The 27,815-nt window shown below is 50.9% G+C and overlaps 1 protein-coding gene across 2 annotated transcripts in view; it reads right to left on the minus strand.

Annotated features, from left to right (window-relative positions):
- The window catches only part of MEGF6 (multiple EGF like domains 6), a 91,130-nt gene that overhangs the window by 56,929 nt on the left and 6,386 nt on the right, over positions 1-27,815 (minus strand). For both annotated transcript variants that reach the window (XM_026862897.1, XM_026862896.1), the window contains exons 3-4: positions 27,114-27,223; positions 16,873-16,977 (exon numbers count right to left, since the gene is read on the minus strand). In XM_026862897.1, the coding sequence (XP_026718698.1) occupies positions 16,873-16,977; positions 27,114-27,223 (215 nt within the window). The remainder of the gene's footprint in view (positions 1-16,872; positions 16,978-27,113; positions 27,224-27,815) is intronic.

Raw genomic sequence — 27,815 nt, forward strand, 5'->3', positions numbered from 1 at the left:
ACACGGTGTGTGCCGGGAGCCCCCGTCCCCGCTGCCGTCCCCACGCAGCCCGCGCCAGGGGCAGCCTCTCCCCATGCCACAGCCGGGGCTCCAGCCACCGCCCCCAGCCACCACGGAGGCTGGCAGCACTCCGAATCAAACCCAGAGCTGCGTTTCTTGGTAAACCAAACGTTTTGGAGGATCCACGTTTGGGCGATGGGATTTGGGATGACAGGTAAGCTTGGCTTAGCCAGGACCGAGGCTGAACACGATGGTGGCGGTACCTGTTCTGCATCAACCCGGCGTTCAGAAACTCACTGGGACACGTTTTGCTAGGAAAGGCTTCAAATCAAATACTGATAACAGTAGGTATTCCTATCCTTTACACGAATGCCCACGTCATTTTAAGGAAAACAGAATTCAAGCACATCTGGTATTTTATTTACGGAGGTTACACACTCCCACATGAAAGAAACCATCCCCTTAAACTGATAACAAAAAACCCTCAACTTTTCCATCTGCCTTTGGGCTAAGAGACCATTAACGTTCGCAGCCCATTGTCAAGCGACTTTACAACACCTTGTAAAAAGGCCTGAAGGCAGCTTCAATGCCAAGAGGCTCCAGTTTTGTAGCATCTGGCTTTCCCTTGAACAAGGCCCCTGCCCCTTTCCAGCACACCCAGAAAACACCCCATGAAGCGACGGAGTCATCTCCCAGCTCGGCAGCACACACTCGCCAGCCAGTTCTGGGGGTCGGGGCAGAGAACATGACCCTTGACAAAAGGAGGAGCATCATGTCCTGACGGCCCACGAGCAGGGAGCGACCTCCAGACCACACAAATCATCTCAGCTCGCTGCACGTTCACCGTGCCCCGGAAAGGAGGACCAGGGTCCAAACTTCGGTGCCAATGTGCCAACCTCTTCCCCATCCCAGAGGGTTAAGTTTTGACGTGGCTTAATTTCCCCTAATTGAGCAAAATCGCTCAGTGTGGCCAGCGAGAGGAGTTGGCAAGAGATTTTCTCCATTCCACGGCCAGCTCTGCCTTTTTTTCCTCTCAGCACATTCAATTGCAAGTAAACACGAGCTGGCCGCAAAGAGAACTTTGTGGTAAACTCCAGGTCAGAGGAGCATAAGACCGAGCCTTCACAGTATTTACAAGACTAGAAGCTTTCTGTCACGTCCTGCTGGCAGGGCAGCATCCCCACCCGGGCTGGGCACTGGGGTTTCCCAAACACCTACTGAAAGGGGATGGTTCAGGTCCCCAGAGCTCACAACACGCACCCTGCAAGCCAACAAAGGCTTGTGGCTACCCTTCCAAATTCCAGATTAATTCCTCAGAAAGGATTATTCCGAAGTAAATAAAACCTGTGAAATCTGTTTTGCCAAACAGAATCTGCACTTACATACATAGCATTGTATACACACACATCTATAACTGCCATCTGTAATTTTTTCCCCAAAAAACCCTCCATAAGCTTTAAAAACCCATATATTTTTCTTTTTTTTTAGGGAAGTGACCTTTAATAAGACAAAAAAAAAAAATAGACAAACACTGCTGCACTTTGTTTGACCAGAAAAAAAGCGATAAAGAAAACTGCTACACAGTCTATACAGATCAAATGTGGTTAAAATTGGGATACAACCACTTCTATCTAATTCCAAAGGGATAATCCTGCAGCTCTTCAACGGGAAAACTACTCTCCGCAGTCAGAGGGTGAGGGAGGCTCTCGGAAAAGAGACCCAGCGCTGAAGAACAGGCTCTGGAGCAGAGTAGAGAGGCTCTATCCCCTCCCTCTGGCCGTAAAGAAATTTAACAGACTTACAGCTCTTGGGAAAGGGCCCTGCCAGTGTTGAACCGGATCAATTCCCTTCAGAGGTGAAACGCCGCACAATTACTCTCTAAAAACCAAGTTGCTGTAGCATATCCTCAGTAAAACAGATGTACTGGGAGAAAACCCCCAAGAATTTGAGCCGCTCTGTTTTATAGCCATTATAACACAGCCCGTTGAATGGAGTTTCCATGAGATTCTCCCAATAACAAGCCCCCTATAACCTAAAGGAGCTGGAGAACGTGCCTTATCGAGTACTAAAAGGGAAGCAGTTCGCATGGAAATAGCGGAACCGCACGGGTCCGACCGATGCTTCTGCGTGGTTGAAATTTGGGTCGAAATAAAATATTTCCAATCGCTCTCAGAAAATCTGCCCAAGTGATGAGCCAAGAGCAGGCTGTGGCGGCACAGCCACGGCAGCGTCGCAGCTCCGCCGCTTCCCCACTACACTGGTTCGGAAGGTTTGTCAGCAAACTAGAAATTCCATGCAAAATCCAGGGTGGGTGGGGATTTGTTTGTTTTTTTGTTGGGTTTTGGTGATTTATTTTTTTTTCCCCCCATTTCTGTTTCATTTCCCTTTTCTACAACTCAGTGCACTCTGGGATTTGGCACCCGAGCATTCAGACGCCGCTTCCTCCCACGGCACAGCCGGGAGATCAGTGGCGGCCGCGCCGCCGGGGTGGCAAACCTGGGGAGCACGAGTCCCCCGGGACGTGACCCGGTCTGGCCCCAGGATGGGGACCTCAGGGACGGGGACCTCAGGGACAAGGCTCTTCCCCCACTGCTCAATTCTTGCTGCAGAAAAAGCAGCGACACAGCCCCTGCTTCGGGCAGGGCAGAGCTGCTTCTGGTGCAGGAGGGTACCGAACACAGAAAAGACAAGTTGCAAAACACAAGGGTATAAACCAGGCACGTAAAAAAGAGAAATCATAAGGAGATATTATATATTTTCCTGTCTTTCATGAGTTCTTAACTAGAACTTAACATCCCTGCCCACCTAACCATCTATAAACTCAATGTCCTCTCATGGATTATACCAAATGCTCAGACAACCGCGCTGTCCCCTCCTGATCCACAGAGACATCATAAACCAGCCACGACAGACAGCACCGCCAGGAAATATCTCTTTTTTTTTTTTTTTTTTTTTTTGAAGAGAATATGCCTGATGCGATCTGCCCCGGTCCGCAGGGAGCAGATTACCTTTCACAGCTCTGCAGCTTCCTGCAGTGCTCAGATAAAACTTACTCAGTTCATCGCTTTTCACAGGCTTTTTTGTCCGTCCGTCGTTTCTTCTGTAATTTTCTGTCCAAACTGACATCATCTTAACTTGGCTGGTCATTTTCATGTGATTTTTTCAAACACCTTCAACGTATCTGAACTCTTCTAATTTTTTGTCAGGCTCTCCTTGCCACGACCTGGACAGCCCAGAGCTGTACGTGCTGAGCCGGGCCGCGTGCGAGTCCTTTCTGTGACGCTCACTAAGACGTGTCGATGTACAAAATGCAACAGCACGCACGTGGAGATTCACAGACACACACGTGTGCACATACGTGCACTGTTTTCACCAGAGGTTTGGAGAGTTCCAGGACGAGAGGCCACAGGTTCATTTTATCACAGCGGTGCCATTCCCACACACACCAACCACATATGCGCAGCCTTAAATCCCTTGTCTAGTAACAGCCAACCTTTCCCGAGGGACCGCACTATCAGTTTTGGCTCCCCTGAAACTTCTCACAAATATAAATATGTGAGATGGCCAAGCGACGTTTAATCAATATCATACTTAGGGCTTTCAATTTTTATGAACTTTAAGTTACATAAGACACTGAGTTGACCTATGCACACCGTAAGCTTTGCAGGTCTTTTTAAACTTGACTCCTGGTTGTGATGGGCTAAGCCAGGAAAAGTCCCAGAGGTTTTTGTCTACTCTTTAAGGTATTTGATTTTTTTAAAGAATGGGAAGTTTAAGCTCAAATGTTTCAGTGGTTCGGAGATGTGTTTCTGCTCAGGGCCTCTCCCAGCCACGTGCCTCCTCCAGGACGAGGGAATCATCCTTTCAGTGGAACTGTGACCAGGGCTTCCCAGGATCTCCCTGACCGGATGGAGCCTCAAGTAAAATCTCTTCGACCTCTTCATCCGCATCAAAAAACAGAAGCCAAGGGCTTGTTGGGATTGCTCCTTCCCCACTGGAAGGTGTGCAAATACCTGTTAGGTCAGGGCAAGCTACTTCTTCAGGCTGTGCAGACGTCCTGGAGGAAGGAACATCTGCAAGAGAGACGGGCTGCAGGGATCTGAAAGCACTTCCAGACGCGCGGCTGGCTGTGCCGGGCACCTTCCACACAGCTGCCCTTAAGGGCCGAGACAGATTTTTCATCAAATGTTCTGCCTCCGCTCAGAACACGCGTTTGTCCCCATCGATGTCACGCGATTCCCTATTCCCCAGCTGCCTCGGCCTGCAGCCCCTCACCAGAGATCCTCCTCTCTCTGCCCGTTCCTTTACCCCGTCGCTGGTTTCTACCGCGCTCCCGGCTGCCTGCTGCCAGGCCCAGCTCATCCGGGGTTTAAACCTTTAACAAACGGGGCCGTGGCTCCCGCAGACGGGCTCCTGTCTGCCTCCTCCTCCTGCACGTGCCGCTGGCTTGGTAGCCAGGGCCACAATGGCCCGGCCGCTCCGGGAAGTTTCCCCTTTGTCTCCCCGAAGGTCCTCGGGTGGCAGAGGCGGGACGGTGACAGCATCCAGCCCGGCTCCTTCTCTACAAAGTTACCCTCATGCTTTAAAGACCTGCCCCCGCTGAAGTCAGAGGCAACAGCCTGACTAGTCTCAGCGAGAGTAACCTTAGATTCCCAACTTCTGCCATAAAACCTTATGGACTATAAATATCTCTCCATAGTGGAGAGAATTCTTTTTTGACACACTGTATAATGGATGCAATATAAAAATATACTGCACTTGGCAGCCTTTCCGAGGCTTCCCTTTGGGAGCTCAGCAAACAGGCTGGTGTTTGATGATTTTTATTTTTTTTTTTTCCACAGTAAGGCCAAAATTGCGTTTCACGGAAAGACGGGAAGATGGCTCTCCTGGGACAGAACCTGTATTCCTCTCTCGGAGAAGCTGAAGAGACTTCCTTCAAAGTTTCCAAATCTTTGAAGTGACCTCAGCTCCATGAGATCACAGACGCGTCTGCCAAGGGCGAGCGTACGAAGGTGTGAATGTCAGCGGCACTTTTGTCCTGTTATTAATTGCTTCTTGCAGAGAAGCCCGTGCCAGGGTGAAGCTCTGCTCAGCTGTGTCCCCCCACGGCACGCGTCGCCTCTAACGGAGCCCAGTTCTGCCTCCTGCTCTGGCAGCAAAGCCACCAGGCTCGGCCTGACCTGCTGCCGTGCGCCTGCGGAGGTGAGGCCGTAGACAGCCTGGAGCTTCCTTCTCACCAGTTCCCTCACGAGAGCCACGCAGAATCAAGGAAAAAAGTATCAAAAGCTACTCGGAGGGCTCACAAGAAATGCTGCTGCAACAGGCTAAGCCGCAGAGTCCGGACGGGGAGCGGAGACGAGTGAGGCGGCGGGAGCGCGGGACACGTGCAGCGGGAGGCAGGAGCCGGGCTCCCGACACGTCCCGGCTCCTGCGCTGCCTCCCGCTTCTCCAGGTGAACACCACAGACACACCGAGCCCGGCCGGCTGGGACCTTAACGCACCCGAGGCTGTTGGCGGCTCCATCAGCTGCTCCGTGCACGTCGCAGAGCTCTGCCCACCCGCGGGCCCCCCTCCCCTGCAACACGAAATCGTCACCAACCTTGTTTCTCCCAGGCACCTGTAGTTAGGCAGAAGACTAACCAGGATAAAGAAATCAAAGTTCTTGTCTCCCCTTATCTAAAAAGGAACAAAGCATTGACTTTAAAATAATTATTCCAGATCTATAATATTGCATCCACAAATGACAATTCCATTTCCCCCCCGGAGGTACCAGTGAAACGCAGCTGCCTTTGCTCCCAACAGCACAGTCAAGAGAATTTAAAGACAAATGTTTTCTGCGAACAAGGTAGGTGCCCCCGTAATTTAGCAAAGCTCTAGGTATCATTACGCACACGCTGTGCCCAGACTCTCCAGAGAATTCACAAGAGAAGCATCCTAACAGATGCCTGTGAAAACCTGAGTTTTTTTCCTAAGTTCTTGCTTACTGGATTTGGTCTTCCCCCAGCAGGAGGAGGATACGGTCTGACAGAGTACCCACAAATCCCCGCCTATCCCTAACAATACAAACAACATAAGCTGATTGATTTTTGCTTGAAAACAAACCAGAAACGAGAACCACTAGCTTTCATCGGAAAAAATACTCTTCTCAGACTCTTTGTCTCCATATAATTAAGTTCAATATGACAAAGCATCCACGGCGGGAAGCATTTCGTAAAGCTCCCGAGAGCTGCAGTCACATTTACAGGACAGGACAGTCTATGTAAAAGTATCGATCGCTGATGTCATCATTTATATTTCACTACAAAAGCCACTCATGTTCCCTGATGCGTAATAGGCGTCAAGAAAAAAAAACCTTGAAAAATAGATTGGAAAAGTTACAATAGCAAAAGGCTTGTTTATGCCATAATTGGTATTAGGCAATTAACGGTGGGATGAAACACCACACTGCTTCCGAAAACAAAAAGCAATACTGTTTAAGGGGCACGTTTTGTGTTGTCCCCAGCAAGTTTACTGCCAAGCCACAAAAGACATTTATACACGCTTCCTTTTGTCTCTGATGAAAGGGTCATTGCTACTTGCTTCTTGTTAAATTCACGAGTTAAAACCCAAAAAAAGCACAAATGTAATGTTTTTACACTCGAAATGCACCTCCCTGGAGGAGCAGCTGTTTGAGTTCAAAGCCTTTGCTCGACGGGGCAGCCGCAGCCCTGTGCGGGCCGGCAGGACGGAGACGAACCAAACGCCTCCCCGCAGAAACACGGGGTTCAGGGATGCACTGTGCAAGCTCTGACACCCAGATACCCCGAAGAGTTGACATGCCAAAAATCTTCACTGTTAACGAGGTGAGATCCTGAGCAACCGGGAAAAACGAAGGTGGAAATAAAGTATTTACGTGGTAGGAGTAAGCGTTCTGCTGGGGGATAATGCCTAAATCATTTCAAACCAGAAAAAAAAATACCTGATCTGCTGTTTCCCAAACATCATTTTCTACATCTGTTTCTCCTACACATTTCAAATATCACCACGCTCCGCTGCTACACCAAACGAGGCCCCGGCCAATACAAGAAAGTTGCCGCATTTCCAACTGCGGAAAGTTTCAGTACAGCAGAATGGAAACGGGGGCGCGAACACCTCTGAACACTTTCCTTTTCGGAGTCCTCCTGCCCCCTCTCATCTCCCCCGACGTGGCCGGCTCCCAGCACCGCCTGCACAGCCCCGAGCTGCCTCCGCCCGGACCAGGCACGGCCCCAGCGGAAGCTCAGCCCAGGGCAAAGGTGTGAACAGTAGCAGAAAGTTTTCAGAAAAGTAAGTCAGTGACATTTTTTTCCTTACAGCAAACCTTTTTTTTGTTGAAAAAAAACAACAAACAAACAAGCAAATAAAAAAAAAAAAAAAAACCAACACCTTACGAACCATTTCAAGGAAATAATTTTCTGAAGCATTCTGTCTGGGAAATGCATGCGGGACGGAACGGCCTTCAAAAGACTTAGAAATTCACAGAAGTGAGCGAGCGTACTGTGGAGATGGATGGAACAACACATACGAAGTCTCCCACAAACCTCAGACTCCTTCTGATTAAAAGCATGTGTAAAGTATGGACATTTTCATAACGGATTTGTCCCTAAATATGCCGTGATGCATTCTGTATTCATACTGTCTGCACAGCTTAGTGTTCTCTCTTTAACCATTTCTTCAGTTTTAAAACGTGCATTTTTAAAGAGCGTATCCAGTTACACTGGAGACCGTAAAGTGAAAAGCCATGTCTTATTCTCACATAAGTACAAAAACATCTCCAGCATTCTCTCGCTTGGAGTTTTCTAGGGATTCATTTTACAAGTTAAATGTAGAATATAATTTTCTGGGCGAGTTTATCAAGGAAAATCATAACTGAGCTCCTGAACAAATACAAATCAAAATTCATTCTTCGACTTTTCCACGTGTGATTGGTTTGGGCTGCACAAGCCCAGCACTCACCAGTTAAAGAGAAGCCTGATAACATCTGCAACGTCAGTAAATTGTGAGAATTCAAGCTTCTCCTGATGAAAATGTACAGCAGAGGAAGTGACGGACAATTTGCAGATGGTAGAAAGAGGAATCCTCTAAATGACAGACATCTGGCACCCATTATCTCAGCATCTGCTGCACTGAAACCCAACCGGCCTCAGAGAGCGCGGTGGTATGCCGAGGGAAGGCACAACGTCCCCTGGATTCTCTCTAACAGCTTAAGACCCACCCGTCCCCTTTATCCACCGCACGCTACACGGTTAAACCAGTGAAAGGAACCCAGCAACCTGCGGCTCGCTTGCGTTTATTACACAGGACCGCATTATTTGGGCCCTTTGATCTCTGACAATCAGATTAGGACCGTGAATCAGCATAACTGACTTCCATTATCAGGGATTCGAAACAGCGCCAGGCTAGAAGAGCCAAGGGCTGGTTGGGACCTCTGCTAATGATCTCGCCAGGCTTTGAGCAAGCCACTTAAATCTCTACAGAAAAAGAATCTCTGAATCTGCAAACACGGGCTGTTCTACTGCTTTGTTGTCTCTGTTCGCAGCGGAGTCCCACCTCAAACCAGCGACGGAAGTTTTAACCACCTACACGACCTCTTTGAGACACCCGGACTGAGGGCATCCCAGCAAGGCACACGCACTCAGCAGGGTGAACACCACCCAAACCCACAAAACTACCGATGGACAATCGGAGCAGAGCTGGAGCCGCCTGCCCCTGCCCTGCTCCATTCAAACAAAAGCCAACAGTGTTCTGGGGACGACGGCGTCCGGGAAGCTGCAGCTTGCCAGGCTTTTCAGCTAACGGTCCAGAATAAATGGAAAGCAAAACACAAACGCATTACTTAAGAGAGCAGCTGAAGGCCAGCAGCCCCGGCGTCTGGCCCGCGAGTGTGCTAGACGGCCGCCGTGGAGAGGGGAGCTCATTCGGGCTTCTTGGCACCACCGTGCAGGGCCGCCTGCTGCTCTGGTGTTGAGTGGAGGATTTCCAGATTCAACTCTGGTTTTATTTGCTCGGAGAGGCGGGAAGAAAGACAGTTAATATGCATTCACATACGGCAAACTAGAAACACCTGTTGGCCTTCAACACGGTTTTTTGGCTGGCTTATAGAGACTGAGGGTCTAACAGGTGTCCCCGTAGCCAATGGGAATGGAAAGGGGTTACAGAGGCCCCACGAACATCAAATTATGCAAAGAAAAACTGGCTGCACAGCAACATACAGCACATGTGTCCGTGTGTGCAAGCTGAACCACGAGAAACTGAAGCCCCATAAAATGAAGCATGTCTGGAAGGAAACCAACCCCGCGGGGACCGGGAGATCTCACCCCAGGAGAGCCGGGGTCGCCCAGAGCCTGCTTCGGTCTAGAGCTGCTTCTGCTGATGAACACTTGCTGTGCTTCCAGCGGGCTGCACGGCAGGAACACCACGGACCTGGGGACAGCGGCACGGGCACGGCCTGGCTTGTTCCCCAACCACGTCCCTACCAGCAGGAGCACGGCGCTGTAGCGGCTCCGAGGGCAGCGGGGGCAACACTCAGCTTCCTCCCCAGCATAGGGCACTGCCTGCGCCCGAAAGGTCTGCGACCTCCCCCAGGACTAGAGGGACAAAGGCTCCCCTCTCAGGTAAACAGTCACCCCAGCGAGGGGACCCTTAGAATGCAATACGCGCCTTTAAATACAGCTACAGGCGGCATGCGTGTGTTATAAACCACGTACGTACCACGGCATCCCACCGTCCATCCACGGACGTATGCACTGCAGCGTGCGCGTAAAACCACGACGCAGCTGTGATCGGGCAACACAACCTAAACCCACAGAAATCCTGGGGATAAAGGAGCTGCAGAGGCGCAAACTCCCCGAGCTCGTTCCTCGAGCCTGGTGCCGCAGTCTCAGGAGGAGGAGGAGGAGGATTCCTGTTCAGAGATACCATTTCTCATCCGAATTCTGTAACACACCCAGCAGTAAAACGCGACTCTCCAACTCTTCCCTGGCTGGTGCCACCCTTGATCTGTTCGTGGTGGTGTCAGTGGGAGATTTTCCTCCTCCTCCGCCGCTATCAAACAGCTTAGTTTGGGTTAAGGCTGCGCAGGAACAGGGAGCTTCAGCCCCAGAGAAAAACCTGCATTGCACAACAGGAAGGCACAAACACTTGAACTTGGATCAAGGACATACGGAAAACGTCCTCCCTTTCTCACATAGCTCTCATTAATTAAACCCCTGGAGCAGGAATCCTCCAAGCATCTTCCCAGAAAAAGAAAAAATAATAATTTATTTGTAATGACTGGAACCTCAACATAAGTTTGTTTCTTCAATTATCACACAAATTACACCAAGACCATAGAGCAAAGGAGAGGAAACAGACTGAAACACAACAAACACAGCAGAGATTCAAGGAAAACCTGTGGCTGAGGTGGAGATAAGGAGTTTCAGAGGCTGGTTGAAAGGTGTTATCACCTGCTAGAGAACACTCCTTTAAAAAGATGCCTTGGACAAGGCAGCATATAATTAATTAAAAAAAAAAAGTTTTCTCTGACCTTTCCAAACCCAGAAATTGAAAGCATAATGTACTGATGATTTATTACAGACCGTACTGTGTGTTTAAGCATAAATTAATTCTAAAAATTCCAGGACGGTTTGCAGCAATGCTTATCTTTCCTGCTTTGGCCCTCACTCCTCATTTCACTCACTAAACCACCTATTTTGGCTGGAACTGTTCCCTTGCGCCCACGGGCAGTGTGGATCCCCGCACTGCCAATCCTCACAAGATCCCCAGAAAACAACAGAAGATCACAAAGGTCCTGAGAGTTCAGCTGCCCCGTGTGCTTTCTCTTCCGTACCAAAAAACAGGCAAACACCGGAATCCCAGAGCTCCATTTTTAGACTGGAGTATTTTTTATTGCTTGGAAAAATAAGCTGGTCTCCTATATAAATATCCCTTGACTCACCTCCATGCTTAGAGTCTGATTTTCAACAGATGGTTTATGAGAAGAAAGTACTTAGGGCAGACTACCTAGCTCTCAAAAATGTAAAGCTCTTCGGACCCTGAGCTCAACTTTGCAAGTCGCTGAGGTTTTGCAGACACCACCCTCCCTTTTTAACCGGTCACAGCTGGCTGCAAACCTGGCCAGGAGATCAGAGCGGGGCCTGACGCTTCGCCGTGGGGCTGGCACTGTGAGAATTAGGGAGGCGACCACGGGAGGTGCTGAGCAGTTGCAACTCTCACTAAAGGGAGAACACGCACGGCTCCGAGGACGGCATCCAGCGCTTCACGTGACTAGGCCCAGGGCACTGATCCCTCCAAAGTGTAGGTTTGGTCTTCTCCGAGTGGCACGACCAGCAGCTTCCCTCCAAGCTTTTCTTACCACTGGTGGATCTTAATATGAAGAGCAGTAAAGATCTGTATGAAAATTTCAACCCGGCGCAATATCAGCAATAGGATTCCTCTTCCATTTCTTTGCCAAAATCTAAGCAGAGGGCTACAACTCATCTGAAGGACTCGAGCCATGCATTTTCTTTCACCCAATATAATCACCTCTTTTAAATGATAATGAAATCCTTGAGTTCAACCCAAGGAAAGCTGGAAAAGAACAAAGGAAGCCATATTTCAAATGCACTAAAGCCCTTAAGATTTTAGTCTCTTAAACTAGGGGCTCTTTTTCACTTGCTATCACGTTCCTTTAAACAAATGTGTCGGTAAGATTTTTGCCTATGCATACGCTACATCACTCATCGATAAAGCTGGACAACTTTAGTTGTGATAGTGTACGTCCAAAAGGCTGTTTGCTGTACTCCAGTTAACCTTTAGAAACTCAAATCATATGAACTATGAAGTTATTCATAGAGTGACTGCCCTGCGTTTACGTCCAGACCCGTAAAGTCGCGGCCGTGCCAGGAAGCTCGGGGCGAGCGTCACGCGGGGCCTCTCGGCGCAGGACGCCGGTCCCAGGCTGCCCTTTCGGAGCGAACATCTTCTGCAGGCACCACCCCAGCTGTTCCCCAGCTTCAGCACATTTTCCCTTTTCTTCAAAACTCACTTCACAAAAGATTTCTTTTTTTTTTTTCTTTTCCTTTTAAAAGAATAAACCCCTACATAGCCTTGGCTTGTTTCCTCTCACTAACTTTTTCAAAGAGTTCAGCGCTACCTGTTTGCCAGCTATTAAATACCTAACGTCTGGCTGATGGACAAGCAGATAGAGCAGGATGAAGCCGAGCTCTGCACAAGCCGCCCTTGTTCCAGGGCCTTCCTGAGCCAAAAAGAGAGAAAATCCCAGCAGACAGAGCTGCACAGCGATGCTGCGGACTGGCAGAAATCTCCTCAGGGCTCAGGCTTTTCTCCCCTCCCTGGCACAAGGCTAAACCTTTGAATCAGGAGGCTGCTTATAAATAAAAAGTGTTTGGACTTCTTGGCTGTTGGAGAGGTGCTCTGCTTAATTTAGCCCTGGCATTACTAATTGTGGAATCTATCCAATAAACTGACGGCTGAAGAACAATTGCTGCTATTTAATCCCACAAACAGGTTTCAAATCGGCCTTGCGCACTGTAAACCCACGGAACATCAAACACAAGATCTTGCTCCTGTCGCTGAAACGGGCACTGGGGTCCCCGCGGCCCAGGGAAGTCACCCGAGTCCAAGCGAGCGTTACCGCAGCCCCACGCTGTCTGCAAGGTGCTTCCCTTGGCCTCCAAAGACAAAACCTTTCCTGTTCTGACCCTGCCACCTTCGAGTGCTTTGCAGTCCCGTGATCCTCTTCGGAAATCACCTCCAGCCCGAAGGCTGTGGCAAACCCCTTTCCGCCACCCCTCTGCCCCAGCAGCCCACACCCTAACACACCCCAAAGGCTTCCAGCTGAACAGCTCGAAGAGATTAGCAGGAGAAACAGGGTCATTAATCAATCAAACAACACTGAGGGCATGTCAAACGCTTGCGTAAATGGGGGCAGCGCTATAAAAGAGACAATAATGGTGTCCTGAAGCGACGACAAAGCCATTTCAGCTGGCCTTGCAAGAGCAGACACTAATCACGGCCCCTGCTTGCTTACAGTTGACCTTTTCTTTGTGCAAAGCTAAAGAAGATTTGCTCTGGCCGATCCTTCAAAACGCAGCCGGGCTAATTAGGAAGGGTCCCATCCCTACAGCACAGCAAAGTTCCCACACAAGAGCCCCCAAAGCCTGAGTGTTGCTGAAACGATCCACGCCGCCGTGAAGTTTTCAGTAAGCGAATGCTGAAGCCGAGCAGCTGATTTACAGCACGAGACGCAAATAACAACAGCCCTTGTGCTCCCCGTCCCGCGGGCGTGCGGCCCCCCGGCATGCAGGGCCCTTGGGTACCCCAGAGCTGCGCAGGGAGCCGCGGGGCTACGACAAAAACCGGACCCCCAGGTTGGCGTCAGGTGGCCCGAGGATCCCCGGGAAGGCAGGGCAGGCTTAGAGCAAAGCCCGGTTTTTCTGACATCCCCCTCTCTGTGCACAGAAAGGCCATTTACGCCCAAGCTCAAAGAACACAGCTCCTAGAGAGTCTCAGCCCAAACCAAACCTCAAACGCTCCATTTACAACCCTTTCATCTACCAGACGTGGAAGATAACGAAGGAGTTCAGGACAACCCAGCTGCCTCCTCAGTTCAGAAACGGTCTCTGCAGCCACTCCAATACTGCTCAGCTCCACCTCATCCTCTGGTTTGCTGCCCCAGCAAAGCCCCACGTGCGGCAGGGAGGCAACGCCACGTGGCGGTGGTGGGGGAAAAATAGAAGATAAAGCTCTACCCTGACGGCACTTCGCAGGATTAAAAATCCACCGAGATGCAAGAGGCGACAGGAAAGGTGCTGAAACCCAAACGGGTAAACAAGACATACTGCAGACCCTCCTGAAAGAGCTGGTGCAGCCCCAGAGAGGTCTGCCTTCAGAGGGAGATGATTTAATGCGGAGAGCGCTCAAATATTATCACTTTCAACAGCTCAGGAGACCGGGAAGGACAGCATCTCCCCCCTGGAAGCCAGGCTGACGGGGTACCGCCTGCTTCCAGCCAGGGTAAACACAGGACTGCTGCGGCTCTAGGCTGGCCAGTAAAAATATCCCATGCTGAAAGGTACGATAAGAGGCCGGCCGGGACAGAGAGCAGCCTGCCTTTAAAACAAACACATCTGTATTTCTTTCCAGAGAAGAAAAAGTGATGCCACTCCGATCAGACACCGAGATTTCTGGAAGACGAATGACCCCACGGAATATCGCTGTGGAGCAACTTCAGTCACTCTGGGTTATTTTCATGCTGTTTCCATCAAGCAGCCTCCTCAGAAGCCCTCTGAGCGCATCCAGAGTCATCCCAGCGCTACCCAGCTCCGTTCTGGGGAGTTATTTCTCAGGAAGGCACTGTCGCCTCACATACCAGGACAGCTTCTTTTATAGGTGGCAGATGAGGAAAAAAGGATTCCCTAATTCTGTCTTTCCCAAAGCTGTCTTCTCTGAGGCAGCCTCCGGCCTCCCATCCTATCATTAAAATCCAGCCACAACTCACAGAGCCACCTCACGCTTTGTTAACTGGCAGAAAAATCCTGGGTTTTCTGTTTTTTCTATAACTCAATTCATCACTTCCAAAAGGCTCAAACGCTGTCGTGCTTTACACGGGTGCCCAAACTGCAACTGCTGGAGGTTCACCCACACTCGAGTTTTAACCGGGCTCTATAATATTCCAATTTTTCTGACTAACAACCACCTCTTACCTGATCAGAGCACCCCTTTCCCCAGAAAAGGGGCAAGGCTTCTCGCACCAAGGACCTGTTCATCCGGGGGGAAGCGAGCTGTGACCCACCTGCTCCCTGCGCCTTTCTCCTGAGCAGCCCCGAGGGCGCAGGCCACTGTTGTCCTCCTTTGCTGCCTCACACGAGTCCTGCAAAAAGCTTTACAGGGCAGTAAAAGAGAAGCTAATCCTCAGCCGACCGCCTTTCAGGGCCCAAAGAACCACCTTGATGTCCCTTGTCCAAGGGGGGGTAACGTCAGTGCAACTTGTATTTTCTTCCCCTCCAATATACGCCAGTCATTTCCCTTTTAAAAAAATATTTGGGGGTCTCAGAAATGCACGCTTTATTTTCAAAGCTGCAATCAATTATAATTGCAGGAACTGCTAAACATTTCCAAATGTGAAAGTGTTTTTCACCTCTCAGGTTCTGTACAGAAAGATGCCTGGATTTATTTTATTCATTTATAAGAGAGAAGCTACGATTTAAAAAAAAAAAAAAAAAATTAAAAAAAAAAATCACAGGGACAGTTCAAGGGCTGTTTATTTCCTAGAAAACCTCGTAACATGTGCAAACATGAGCCTGAGCAGCAGCACAGGATTGAGAACGCTTCCAAGAATTAGCCAGGCTCTAATCCTTTGGGGGTCAAAGGATGAGAGGGAAGCAGTATTTCATGTAATGTGTTTAGACAGCAGCTCGGAGAGCGTCGCTGGGGGGGTAAATCATTTGGACTCAGTTCCTATTGTGTCTGCAGCGTGACTATTTTAGGAACATAAAACAAAAAAAGCCAAACAAACTGAAAACTGCTTTTATACTAAGCAGCGTCTTCTCCACCTTACTTAAAACGTGGAATTTAAACCATTAGGATTAAAGCAGGCGCAGAGCTTTGAGTGACCAGCGGATCACAGCCGGGTCGCTGCGTTCCCTGCGCAGCCTGAAGCCAAGAGCATCAAGGAGGGTTTGGCCAATCCACAGTTTGTATCTGACAGAAACTCTTCTTTCTGTAAAGGCATCATCCAAATGCGACTTAAGGGCCTTTTAAGCATTTCTGAAGTGACACTCGTAGCAACAATTAATGTTCCTTAGAACAGAGGCGCCATGAAAAACGCACAAGAGCAGCTGGCTCTGGCGCTGCCCCCAGCACCGCCTGCTCCTCTCTGCCCTCCTAGAACGCAGCGTCAGGGCAGATGCTTTCCCGGATCTAACTCGCATGGTCCTTCCTGCCCCCGGTTCCCATGACTCCGGGGTTGGAGGGTTTTCAGGCAGGGAACGCCCCTCTCCAGCCCTTCTCGGCAGGGAACGACCAGCTCCTGCTGAGGACCATTCCATCAGCTCCCCCCTCCACACACCCACCGAGGAACCACGTGTCTCTGAAGGAAGAGATACATGCTTACGTATGTAAAAAAAAAAAAAAAAAAGTCTTATTATTAAAATGGTATCATCTAAAGATAATTTGAGGAACTGGTACTGCCCTGCACCTCGCAGACGGAGAGGTCAAGGAGGGACGAGGCACCTTCTCTCCCACCGGGCAGGCGGCGCGGACACCCAGCCCAGCTCTTAGAGGCCATCACGTTACAAATCAGAGCATCTCTGCGTTACCAAACACAGGAAGCTCAATAACCTCCAAGAGACAATATGTGTATTGCACAAAGGTTAATTAAATAAAGCTTAGCAGCCCCAAAATAAAGCCTAGCCGAAGATACAACTGATCCAGCTAGTCAGAGCTTAACGATTTTCCCTTCTGATGTGGCAGCCCACTGCCACGGTCCCCCAGGCTGAGCTTCACTCCGCAGGCCACGACCCCAGGATTTCTTTGTTTGACCCAACTTTAATCAGCTTCCTTCTCTGATTCCAGCAAATCCCTCCTCTGATGGCAGCCAGGAATAAAGGCTATTGTACAGTATGGAGCTACATTTCACAGCAAGTCACGATAAGCATTTCCTTTCCAAACATCCAAGTTCCCCAAACAGTATAAACAGCGGCCAAAAACAAAGCAGAGAGCAGATTATTGAGTTTTGAAGATAAAACAACCGTTAGGATAAAAAAAATAAAATAAATAGTGGGGCATCCCTCGCCCTTTATCCTCTCCACTTCTGACTCAAAATTAAAGGAAGAATTTGACGAGGCTGCTTACCGTACTGACAGCGAGGCCCTTGGAAGCCAGAGGAGCAGCGGCAGAGCTGCGAAGATCCCTCCACACAACTTCCACCGTTGAAACAAACTCCGTAACTGCAGACAGCTGCAAGGAGGAGGGAGAGGATAATTCCTGAGAGCATGATCAGAAGCGTACACGCACCAACACATACCCACTCACTGGTAAAGTTCCCGCAGCTCTGCAGCAAACTTCATTAGTTCTGAAAACACCGTTGAACCATTTTTGAAAATGTTTTTTTGGTTGGCAGCGCCACACTCAAACAGTACAAAGTCTCTCAAAAATTTAGGAGAGGAAGTAAAATACCTCAGGCAACGTCTCAGGGCTGTTCTTAAAAGCGTGGCTAAGTGAGAACGCACAGGAAAACATCAGCAGAGCTGCAGGGCTGTCGATGAAAGCGACAAGCGGGTAAAATAGTCAGAAAAACGACTCGTGCAGAATCACATTGGAACTTGTGGCAACAAAGGTAAAAGTTATTTATTTTGGAATTGGAGGCATCTTTCAGGAACAAACCCCTAGAAGCTGCTTTGCGCCTCCCCTCTGGGCTTTCCTGGAGCGCTGGGTACCCAAACGCGGCGTCACCTTCCCAGGGGACGGGAGGATGAAATAGAGCTAAACTGTAAGGGAGCCCGAGCAGCCACTTTGCTTTGTTCTCACCAAGTGAAGTGTAAAATGGACACAGGGACAGAGAATGCTCAATTAGGCTTCCGAAATCCACCTTTTCAAACCGTCTAAATAAAATCACAAACAAGGACGTTTTTCCAGTGAAACGCGTAGTTCTCACAACTCATGAAGCACAGCCACTGTTTTTCTATTTCCCACTAGAAAATGCTCATCTCAAAAGGAGAAGCCAAGTTAGCAGGCGATGCTGCCACACGTGCTGTGCTTTGTCACAGAGTAAGGACGTGGAACAAGCACGTAGCTTCCTTTTTAAGTCTACTGAAAGATTCAGACAAGGAAATCTTCTCTCTCTTCACTGATCCGGACATCAGAAAAGCGCCTTCCAGAATCAGCCTCTCCTCAAAACCAGCAGTCACACTTTTTTTTAAAAAAAAAAAACAAAATCAAAAAAAAAACCAACCTGGACTGCATGGGTCAGGGTAAAGAGTGTTTTCAAGGATTTCACTTTGTAAAGAGAAAGCCCGAGAGGTTTCAGACCGCCTGCAGAGTCCTGCGTGCTCCGGGCCACTCTCGGGACACGTCTGCAACTCCTCACACTGGATTCACCTCGCATGGGAGAACAACCCCGCAGCATCTCCTGCGGCGTTTCCCTGGGCTCACGGGTGCAGCTAAAATAAACGAATGAACGGATAAACTCCCGGAAAAGCCGTTTTTTTCCTTCTCTAAAGCTGCAAGGCTGCCAGTTCTGCATGTCCTGACTGCCGTAAGGAAAAAGTTGGAGAATTAAAGACATTTCCAGCAGGTACAGCCTGAGAACCAACCGTCAGCTCCCCAAGCGTGTTCAGGGAGGCCCCAGGAGATCTGGTGGCAGAGGCCGGCGTGGAGAAGTCCCCAACCAGAAGGCTGTGGGCCCTGCCCAAGGCCAGGATCAAATGGCACCTCTGAAGTTACCCCCTGAACGTACAGAGCCTGGGACTGAATTACAAACCTACGTATGATACGGGACCACCTGGAAGCAATCACAGCAGTGCTCACAGGACTGAGGTTTCCACACGCAGACTGTCTATCTGTTCCCTCCTATTTGCAAGTCGGGAGCCCCCCTGGTTTCTCTTCCCATTCCAGCTAATGCTGTAACTAATTACGAACAGAAAAAGCAGGTCTGCGATTACACATTTCATTTTGTGTGATTATAACTGGGGAGGAAAGGCACCACGTGCAGGCTTCAAATCTGGCTCCAAATATTTGGCACAAAATATTCTGTGCCTGCTCCAAAACACCAATTGTGCATTCAGGGGGAAAAAGAAAAAAAAAAAAAAAAGGAATCACAGATGGAAACAGTGCAAGGAAGCGTTTGCATTTTTCGGGCACGTTGGCAGGACATTTTGTGCGCACGAGAAGATAAATTTGCAACATTACCAACACATTCTCAACGATAATTTGGAACTTTAAGACATACGTGCAAAAATGGGAGATGGGAAAGGGCAGCTACTACCTGCACAGAAGAAATCCCAAGCTTGTGGGTGTCGGTTCGCCCCGCCTGAAAACAATCCTTCCCCCCCGATTACAGGTCTGCACTAACCAGAGGCGCGTTTTGGTGGCCCTGGCATCCCCTGCCATCAAAGGGGATTACCTGGGCAGCAGAGGCAGGTCCCTTCTCTCTCCCCACCCTCCCCTCCAGCCTCCTCTCGGTGCAGCGCAGACTCGTGTCCTCACGACTCCTGAACGCCGACAGGCCCCATCAGCTGCACAAAGCTCAGCGACAACTCGCTCCTGGCACCCTCTGCCTCCCGGTGAGTCTGGGCAGGGACAAATCAGCACATTGCTTTGGGGCTCGGTGGAAACGAAACCCCTGGGGCAAACCCTGGCGGTGGCCAAGGCCTGGGCGCTACGTTGTCAGGTATTTACATAATTTATCACAGTGCCATCGCTTACAGCCCACTCCACGTGGAAAGCTAACGACCACGTTACTAGGTTTCCCACTATTCTCCTACCGTTGGGTCTGGCTTTTCCTACAGAAACACAGCTGGCTGCCTCATTCCTCCTCTGTGCTAAACCCTGATACTGTCTCACGCGACGCCTCCGCCTGGTCTGTGGTGACGAAGGAGGTTTTGTGGTGGTTGAGGCGAATACAACATTTGGCCAATTGGCCCGTTTGCTATCAAAGCACAGGCTCTCACTAGGCAGAGCTCTGTCCCCACTGTAAGGAGGTTTCTCTCTCAGCTCTCCTACAGCACAGCCCTGGCTCTCGGCCCGGCTGGCCGCCGCAGCAGCTCCCCTGCAGCTGACCCAGCTCCAGCTCGCCAGCCCGAGCCAGAACTCCAGCTCGTTCCAACTCTCATTCTCACTGAGACCCCAACTCCCCAAACTTTGCACCTTAGATGCACCAGAGCTGAAATACTTAAGCCTCAGTGTTGGCTCTTTTAAGGATCTGATGATTTTTCAAATCCCCTCTCCAAAAAAAAAAAAAAAGATTCCTGAGTAAGACAAAGGTAGCATTGAAGTCCAAGCGCTCACCTACCCCGAGTAATGAAACAGCGATGAAACGTTGCAGAGAGACAGTTATCTTCTCATCTCACCTTTTAGGCGCTTTTCATAGCCACGTATCCCTGGGGACCACAGCGGTCCCGGATCAATCCCGTGCTGGGCTGCTGCTGCAGGACACGGGAACCTGGGAAAGCCTTTGGCCAGCACCCCGCGCCCCTCAGCCGCGCCGCACGCGTCCCTGCGCGTGTCCTCCCCGGGGCAAGGCGGGAGGGGCTCGGGGCAGGCAGCGGTTCCTTCCAACTCCCCATCTCCAGGTGCGTGCCAAGATTTTCTGGGGCTGCAGCCTGAAGTTTTTGTTAGTTCTAGTCTGGTGAGAAGTGTCGTCTGCTTTCTCCCTTTCCTTTGGGCCTCAACCCTACTGGAAATGACTGAGTGGCCAAATGGATTAATAAGGTGGTTTGGTTTTCCCCAAATCTTTCACCTTGATCACCTAAAAACCAGACTTCAGGCAGCGTCCCAGCAAAGCTCAGCCTGGCTCTACCAGCGGTGCTCAGCCCTCAGGGGGGAGTTTAGTGAGACCCAAAGCAAAACAATGGAAAATATTAGAAGCAATTGCAGCGACTCAAATCAGGGATTAGAAGACAGGGGTGTTATTCTTGGCTGTGCCCCAGATTTCCTGAATGAGCTGGACAATTCCCTGCTCTGAGCTTCAGGCTGGCACAGGGAGAGTGGAAATCATAACAACCCACTTCCCAGCCCGGTGGGGCCAAGGGGCCTGCGGGGGTCCCTCCCCTGCGCTTTCCAGGCCCTCTGCAAGCTGCTCCTAATGCAGAGAGACAGAATTTAAGGCAGTGAAACTTAGGAAAAGGTAACGACACTGTTCTGGGAAACAGGAAAGAAAGAATAAGTCACAGAAAACATCACCTTCTTCTGCTTGAAAGGCAACGATGTCTTTAGCAAGGATTTAGCAAGGAGGGATTCTTGGGAAGTCAGAGACAAGAGACTGATTTAAAAGGAAGAGTGATGGAGAAAAGCGTTTCCTCTACAGCGCAACACAGCCGACTTCTGCGTGGGCAAAGCTGGTCCCCCAGCGGAGCGTGCGTTGGGAGTTTAACTAATACAAGGCTTGAACCCAGGCAAAAGGTTCAGAAGTTCAGTCAAAGCCTTTCAGCTGACAAAACAATGAGCCTCCAGGAGCCAAGAGGTGATGTACAAAGGAAAGCCGGCCTAACAGGGAAATTAAATTGTTAACCGAACACATTTCCTGCCGAGACTTCCAACCTGTATCACAAATCATGGAGCCGCTCCCCCCGAGACTGGCCCTGTGGCTCCTGCGTGCCTGTGCATGCCTGCCCGTGCAGGCTCAGCGGCAAGCCAGGCTCAGCGGCAAGCCAGGCTCAGCCGTGCCCGTGGAGCGAGCCGAGCGTGGCTGCTGCAGCCGGCCCTGCTGAGCACTCCTTCCCCGCTCGCTGGGTGATGTGAGCAGAGCTGGCAGGAAGAAACGTGGTTCAGCGTGCGTAACTCCCTCTGGAGCCTTTTAATAGGCCATTTGTGACTAATAAAAGTTTCTCTTTTAATGAGGAGATTAAAAGTCAGCCGCCTTCTACTCAGCCCGTTAGGGATGCTTGAGGGGGTTTCATCGTGTCGCAGACTGACACTTCCTCCCATCTCCTCATCAAATGGGCAGTAATTCTCCTTCTTTACCTAGGGCCAGGTTCTACCTCTACCTGACGACCCTAACGCGGGCTGGATAAAAACTCAAGTTAAAGACAACATGGGCCGGTGATGACCCTTTTGACCAGCAGCTCAAGCCGAGCTCCTGCAGCAGCTCCAGGGAGACACCGGAGCAGCAAACGGCCCCCGGGGGAGGCTGCGGGGCAGCAGCAGCTCCTGCCCAGGGGCTGAACCCCTCCGTGGCCAGGCTGTGCTCACGTGGCTGTTCCGTCTCCTCAAGCTGGCTCGCTGACTCGGGTGTTCCCGTCCCACCCCACAGCAGAGCCCTGCTCGCTCCCTCCCCAGCACCCGGCCTCGCTGCCCTCCCCGCCCGCGCAAAGAGCCCACGTTCGCAGGCGACGCTGCAAGTGGGACAAGGTCACCACTTCTAGATGTCCCAGGAATGGTCTCCCCTTTAGCCTCTTCCATACTTATTGCTCTCCTTGGTGCCTTCCTGCCTCATCGTGTCACTTCTGAAGGCGGCAGGAGCTGGCCCAGGAGCACAGACGTGCCTGTGGCTGAACTCCAGCTCCTCCATGAAGATCAAGAGCTGCAGACTTGGTGGGACTCAGCTTTTCAATATCTTGAGCCGAAAGCAGAGATCACGGGGATTACCAGACATGCAGGCCCCTCGTCCTAATCACCAAGGTTTTTAACCGTGTTATTAAACCCATGTGGAATTTAAGTAGCATCTCAGAGGCCACTTGAAACTGAGCAGCTTATTCTAAAAGTCCATTTATCAGTAATCGGGCACGGAAAGAACCTGATGCCACGCTAAGAATGCAGAGGGTGTCTTGACTTCTGACCTTTTTCCTTCCCAAATGGGACCGAGCGGCTGAATGCTCCGCGGCGGCGCGATGGCAGCGCAGTCAGGGACGCTGCGAGGGAAGAGGGACCCGGCCTTCCGAGGGGGGATCCAACAGCTCCGGGGGGGTCATGAGCAGGCACAGCTCTCACGACTTCAAATCAGTGGGGGCAGTGGCAGAGGAACAGAGACAGCAAATATTCTTTGAGGCCCGTGAGATCTCTGTGGAGCCATTAGGCCTCAGATCGCTCGGCTTCAGCACCATTTTATAGGGTGTTTCTATGAAATTTTCCATCTCTCTCCAAGTTATTAGCTCCCAGCAGAGCCCATGCACTCCCAGTCACCGAGTCCTGTCCTCGCAGCCATTTGCGCACCCGTAAGTGCTCCGAGACACAAACCTGCAGTTTGGGAAAAGAAGTAAAACGCTCTTCTTTCGCTACAGACACCCTAGGCAAACAGCGAGCACGCTCAGCGGGGAGGCTGCTGGGGGACAAGCTCTCTCCCAGGCACCAGCGCAGGCTCTGTGAGCCTGAGGAACTCGGCTGAACTGGAACCCACAACGGTGCTGGGACCTCCCACCCTATAACACTATTTAGCATCACCATCAAATGCCAGACTGTGTCATGCTCAAGCAAGAAGAAAGCAGCTGGCCTTGGCTGGCTACACACAAGTCTACAGTGGTGAGAATTTCCCCTAATAAAAAATAAAAAAACACCCGACCCACGTGATGTTTAAGGTGAAGTGATGAAGGGTCCAGTATTTGGAGCAAAGTGAAGAGATGTCAGCCTCCAAGGGAGCACGAGATAAAGCGTCCTTACTGGAGCGATTCCACCACACCGTGTCCAACAGCTCCAACTCAGCTGTCAGCAGCGGTGGCCCTGCCCACCGCTGTACTCCTGGAACAGGACCAGGGATCTCTGATGACAGACAGGAAGGGCCACAGACCCTGCTGACACGCTCTGGCACAGCCTCGCTGCCTTCAGCAGAGCTCCACCAGCGAGCGCAGGCTGCCTCGCCACTGCCACATACAAACCAGAAAATCCTCCAACATACAGAACGCCCTGGCTGTGCTTCCCTGCCTGCAGCTCACTAGTATCTACTGACTCATTTCCCTGCCAGCCCTTCCAACACCCTCTTCTGGCCCAGAAGAACATGCTCGTTCTAAGGTCAAGGCCACCAGCAGGAAAAGTCATCACACCCCTGCAAACCAACAGCTGGGAGCAACTCGGGATGAGGATTTAGTTACACGGAAACCAGAAGCGTTCCCCAGGACCGTCTGGGGAGCAGAACAGAAACCCCCAGCTCGGGGAGCAGCCATCCTGGGGAGCCGGGCAGAGCTGCCCCGTTCCCCTCGGCCCAGCCCATGGGATGCTCGTCCAGCGGGGGGGGGCTGGAAACGGGGCGGGGGAGCCCCCTGCCACCCTTCAGCCACGCAACGCCGTGGCTGGTCTGCTGCTGCTCCCAGGGGATGCAGAAGATGATTCACAGAGCAACGTAACTCGGGTTCCTGCCCCAGGCAACCTTCTGGAAGGTTCACCCACAGAGCTGAGCTCCCTGCTGGCACGAGCACTGGAGGTGTATGAATACCCCCTTCTTCTGCCCCAGAAACTCAAGCTTACAGCACGGTCCCGGTTTTAAAGTTAACGGTATTCGACCAGCTCCGAATGGCTGAACGGAGACAAAGCCCCACACGTCAGAAACACACGTCTCCTGGCGAATGCGTAACACAGAAGGTGGAACGTTTATATTTTCAGCATCACGAGTGTATTAAAAAGACTTACAAGAAATCTAATACCGACAAAAAGATGTTAGAATGTGAGCTCCAGGGAAGCACCTGGAAATCCAACACACGCTTCCCCGCGAGCTCACGCCAGGTCTGAGCGGGGCAATGTCGGACCCTGGAAACTGAATCCTCTCTGCCACAAACACCAGTTCCACGCTGTCACGCCAGCAGCGCTCCTACATCCTACTTTCTTCCTCCTGCCATGACAAAAATTTCTAGTGCAGTAGTTTCAAGCCAGCCACGATCCTCCCTGAAGCAGCACATATATCTCATCCAAGCTGCTCACCAGCCAAAGGCCACGATCCACCCCAAAGCCCCGCTGGCAGCTTGGCAGCAATTTCTGCTGAATTTTTGGAGCTGGTGCCATTCTGCTTTTGCAGAGCGCCAGGGCTGGCTGTCCCCGGGACCTGGCAAAACACCCAAGCTGCCTATCACAGGAATATTACTGAAGGTGCTCTGAGCGCTCGGGGTCGGCCGAACGCAGGGAGGGCTGGCTGACAATCGCAGGACAGCTGAGCAGCACCCGAGCAGGGGGGTTGCACCCCATTGCTGCCCTCAATTGCACCTTCGTGTCCTTCCTGCTGAAACACCATTTAACTGATCACGCCACCCGCATCCTCACTTTGAAACTTAAAGGTTAAGGGATGGAAGCAAGGGAAAAGCAAGGACTTTGTAACCTGTCCTTCAGCGTTTAATATCGACTGGCTTTCCTACTCTGGGGAATAATACACAGAAAACATCTAAACAAGACCCACTTAAAAGAGAGCAAGAGGAACTACTGGTGTCTGCGTGACAAGAAAAATAAACACCAACAGCTCGCCCGTCACATCAGCACCAAGTCTGACATTAATCGGGAGAGTCAAAGTATTTTGCCCCCAAAAGAGCTGGACTTCCCTCTCTTTTTTTATGCCAGACTGGCTGCAGCGAGCAGCCCGGTGACCACCATCACCCCGCCTCTGAGTGTGGGCCCGATGATGAGGACGATGAGGTAAGAGCGTGCCCTGAGCAGTTTTATTTCCTTTCCTCTGCTTCCTTCCTGGATGGAATTACTCACTTCCTCAGCGGGAAAAATCATTACGGAACGCGCTTTTCTGAGTTCATCCGAGGTTGCTATCTGCTCGCTGACAGTGGGTTATCCAGCACCCACGGCGTTTCCTCTGGCACAGTGGGGCTGCTCTCCTGTGTCGCAGGCTTTTGAATAGGAAGAATAAAGACTGGTTGCTAGACACACCTTTTTCTTTTTTCCTCCAAACCCTTGCTTAAGCATCAAAGCACGCGGAAGGTATACGCAGCCCCTTTGCAGAACAAAAGACGACGGGCTGCGGGAGACATTTTCCTATATTGTGGGTCAATTACAGCCAAAATCGCCTTTACAAAGGCGTTGGACACGGTTTGCTTTCATCCCCTTGATGGCGAGGCAGGCCAGAGCCCAGATGCTTTGTTGGTTCGCCTGCCTAGTACTTAAAACGAAAGCTGCTTTTCTGTGGCGAGGGTAGGAGTGCACCTCCAAAGGCTGATTCGGAAAAGATCAGAGCTCCATTATGCAACGAGGCAGAGAATTAATAATGTATCACAGGGAGCGTGATGCTGACATTTATTTCTACTCCTCTGCTCAGATAAACCTTTGTTTGATTCCAGAGAAGGTTTTTACTTTGCTCTCAACGTCCTGAAAGCAAAGTTTAAAGTTAAATATTTCCCCAGCTGGAGGTGTTCAGGGGAAGGAGCTGGGAGCTACGCAGCGTCTGCCTCCCATGTCAAGCAGGGCAGACTGGAGGGGGAGGCAGGAATCTGGGGCCCACGAGGATAAAGCTGCCTCTGTCTTCTGCAATAACAACAGAAAATCTTCTTATATACTAATATTTGCGCATCCCCAGCCTGAGTCACGTGCAAATCTGAATACATATCGCAGCTTCCCCGCACAGCTGGGAAGTAGATACTTGCATGCCTGCTTTGCAGAGAATTACACTGGAGCAAACGCAGAAGGGGAGGGAAGCCACAGGATCCAAAAGTCTCAAGTTCTGGGTCTCCGCTTCAAACCCGCTGAGCGCCATCACTTCACCACGCTGGCAGCCTGCTGGGTCCCACCAGTCCTGCACCCGAACGCTCACCCTTGGGCTAAAGGACTACGGGGAGGACTCTGCAGAGATCCTAAACCTCCAGCTGGGGTTCTCAAGCTCAGCAAGTCTTAAAAATAACAGATTTAGACACAAAGGAGTTGAGGGGTCGCGTCCCTTCACACCTAAGCAGATGGACGAGCCCCGCTCTTGGCCACAGCTCAGGGCGAGGAGCAGAGACCAGCCAGGGACACACTCCGGCAAGAGGCCACGCGCTGGGAGCTGAAACTCCCCGTCCCCAGGAACCCCGTGTCCCAGAGGCCACCTCCTCCAGGGAAGCCGCTCTCCGAGCAAGACCAAATCAGCCACCGCTGGCACGTTCAATCACAGACAGCAATTACTGGCTGTCATAATGAACAGTCCACTCCGAGCTGGGCTTGACTGTAAACCTTGAGCAGCATTTGGCAACTAGAGAAATGAATGTGACTCTGGAAACCCTTTCACGCTGCGAGGAGGAAATTCTCCAAAAACGGCAAGCAACACAGAGCGCTTCCTGGGAAGGCAGAGAAAAATCCTTCTGACACACGGTTAAAATAAATAAAAATTAAAAAACAGAAGCAAACAAAAAAAAAAACCACAACCCACCCCAGTTCTTTTTAAAGACATTTCTATAGCATTCCCAGGACTGGAAATGAGCACCCTCGGCCACGGAGCCCTCCGCGGGGCAGCAGCCGGCGAGCGCCCCGCAGAGCGCGGTACTTACGGTGGAGGCAGCCGGCGTCGGCCCCGCGCTGGGCCCAGCCCGGGCAGCACCTGTAGGCGGGCTGGCGTCGCACCCTGTACGTCTGCCTGTAGGCAGTGTGATAGGCAGTTCTGAAACACAGCAAAACCCCCGACAACGTTAATTCCTGCACAACGAGGAGACGGGGAAGAACAGAAGCTGTAACTGTGGGTGTAAATGAAAGGAGGGATTGGGTTTTCAAATGTGCTGGCATTCTTTTCCACCTGGGCTGGCAATGGTTGTTCCTAATTTACTTCCTAATTTACTCTAATTGGGAACACGAGAGATGAGTGTCCAGGTCCTCACAACACCCCCCAGCTCTTTTCCCCTTTTCTAAACTATTTCACGGCTCTGAGCTCCTCTCCTAGACTACCTCTTAACAAAAGTAGTTTAAATTTTAAGAACAATAGGTATTTCAGTCCAGCTGTAGTAAGCACGAGCAGGTGTCTCGAGGGGCTGGTGAGCTAAAAAAAAAAAAAAAGTCATCAGAATCCTGAGGGGAATATCAAACTACTCAAAAAGCTCCATGCAGTTGTGTTTTAAACAGGAAGGCTTCTGCGGGTTCCAGCTGGCAGAACCGATTCCCCCATGGAAAGGGCTTTCTCCTCCTGGCCCTCCTGGTGCAGGCAGCGCGGCCGTGCCCCACACGCGTGCCCACAGCTCTCCCGTCTTCCTGGAAGAGCC

Source organism: Athene cunicularia (assembly GCF_003259725.1).
Source record: "Athene cunicularia isolate RWA chromosome 21 unlocalized genomic scaffold, athCun1 chr21_part1, whole genome shotgun sequence".
NCBI classification, from domain to species: domain Eukaryota; kingdom Metazoa; phylum Chordata; class Aves; order Strigiformes; family Strigidae; genus Athene; species Athene cunicularia.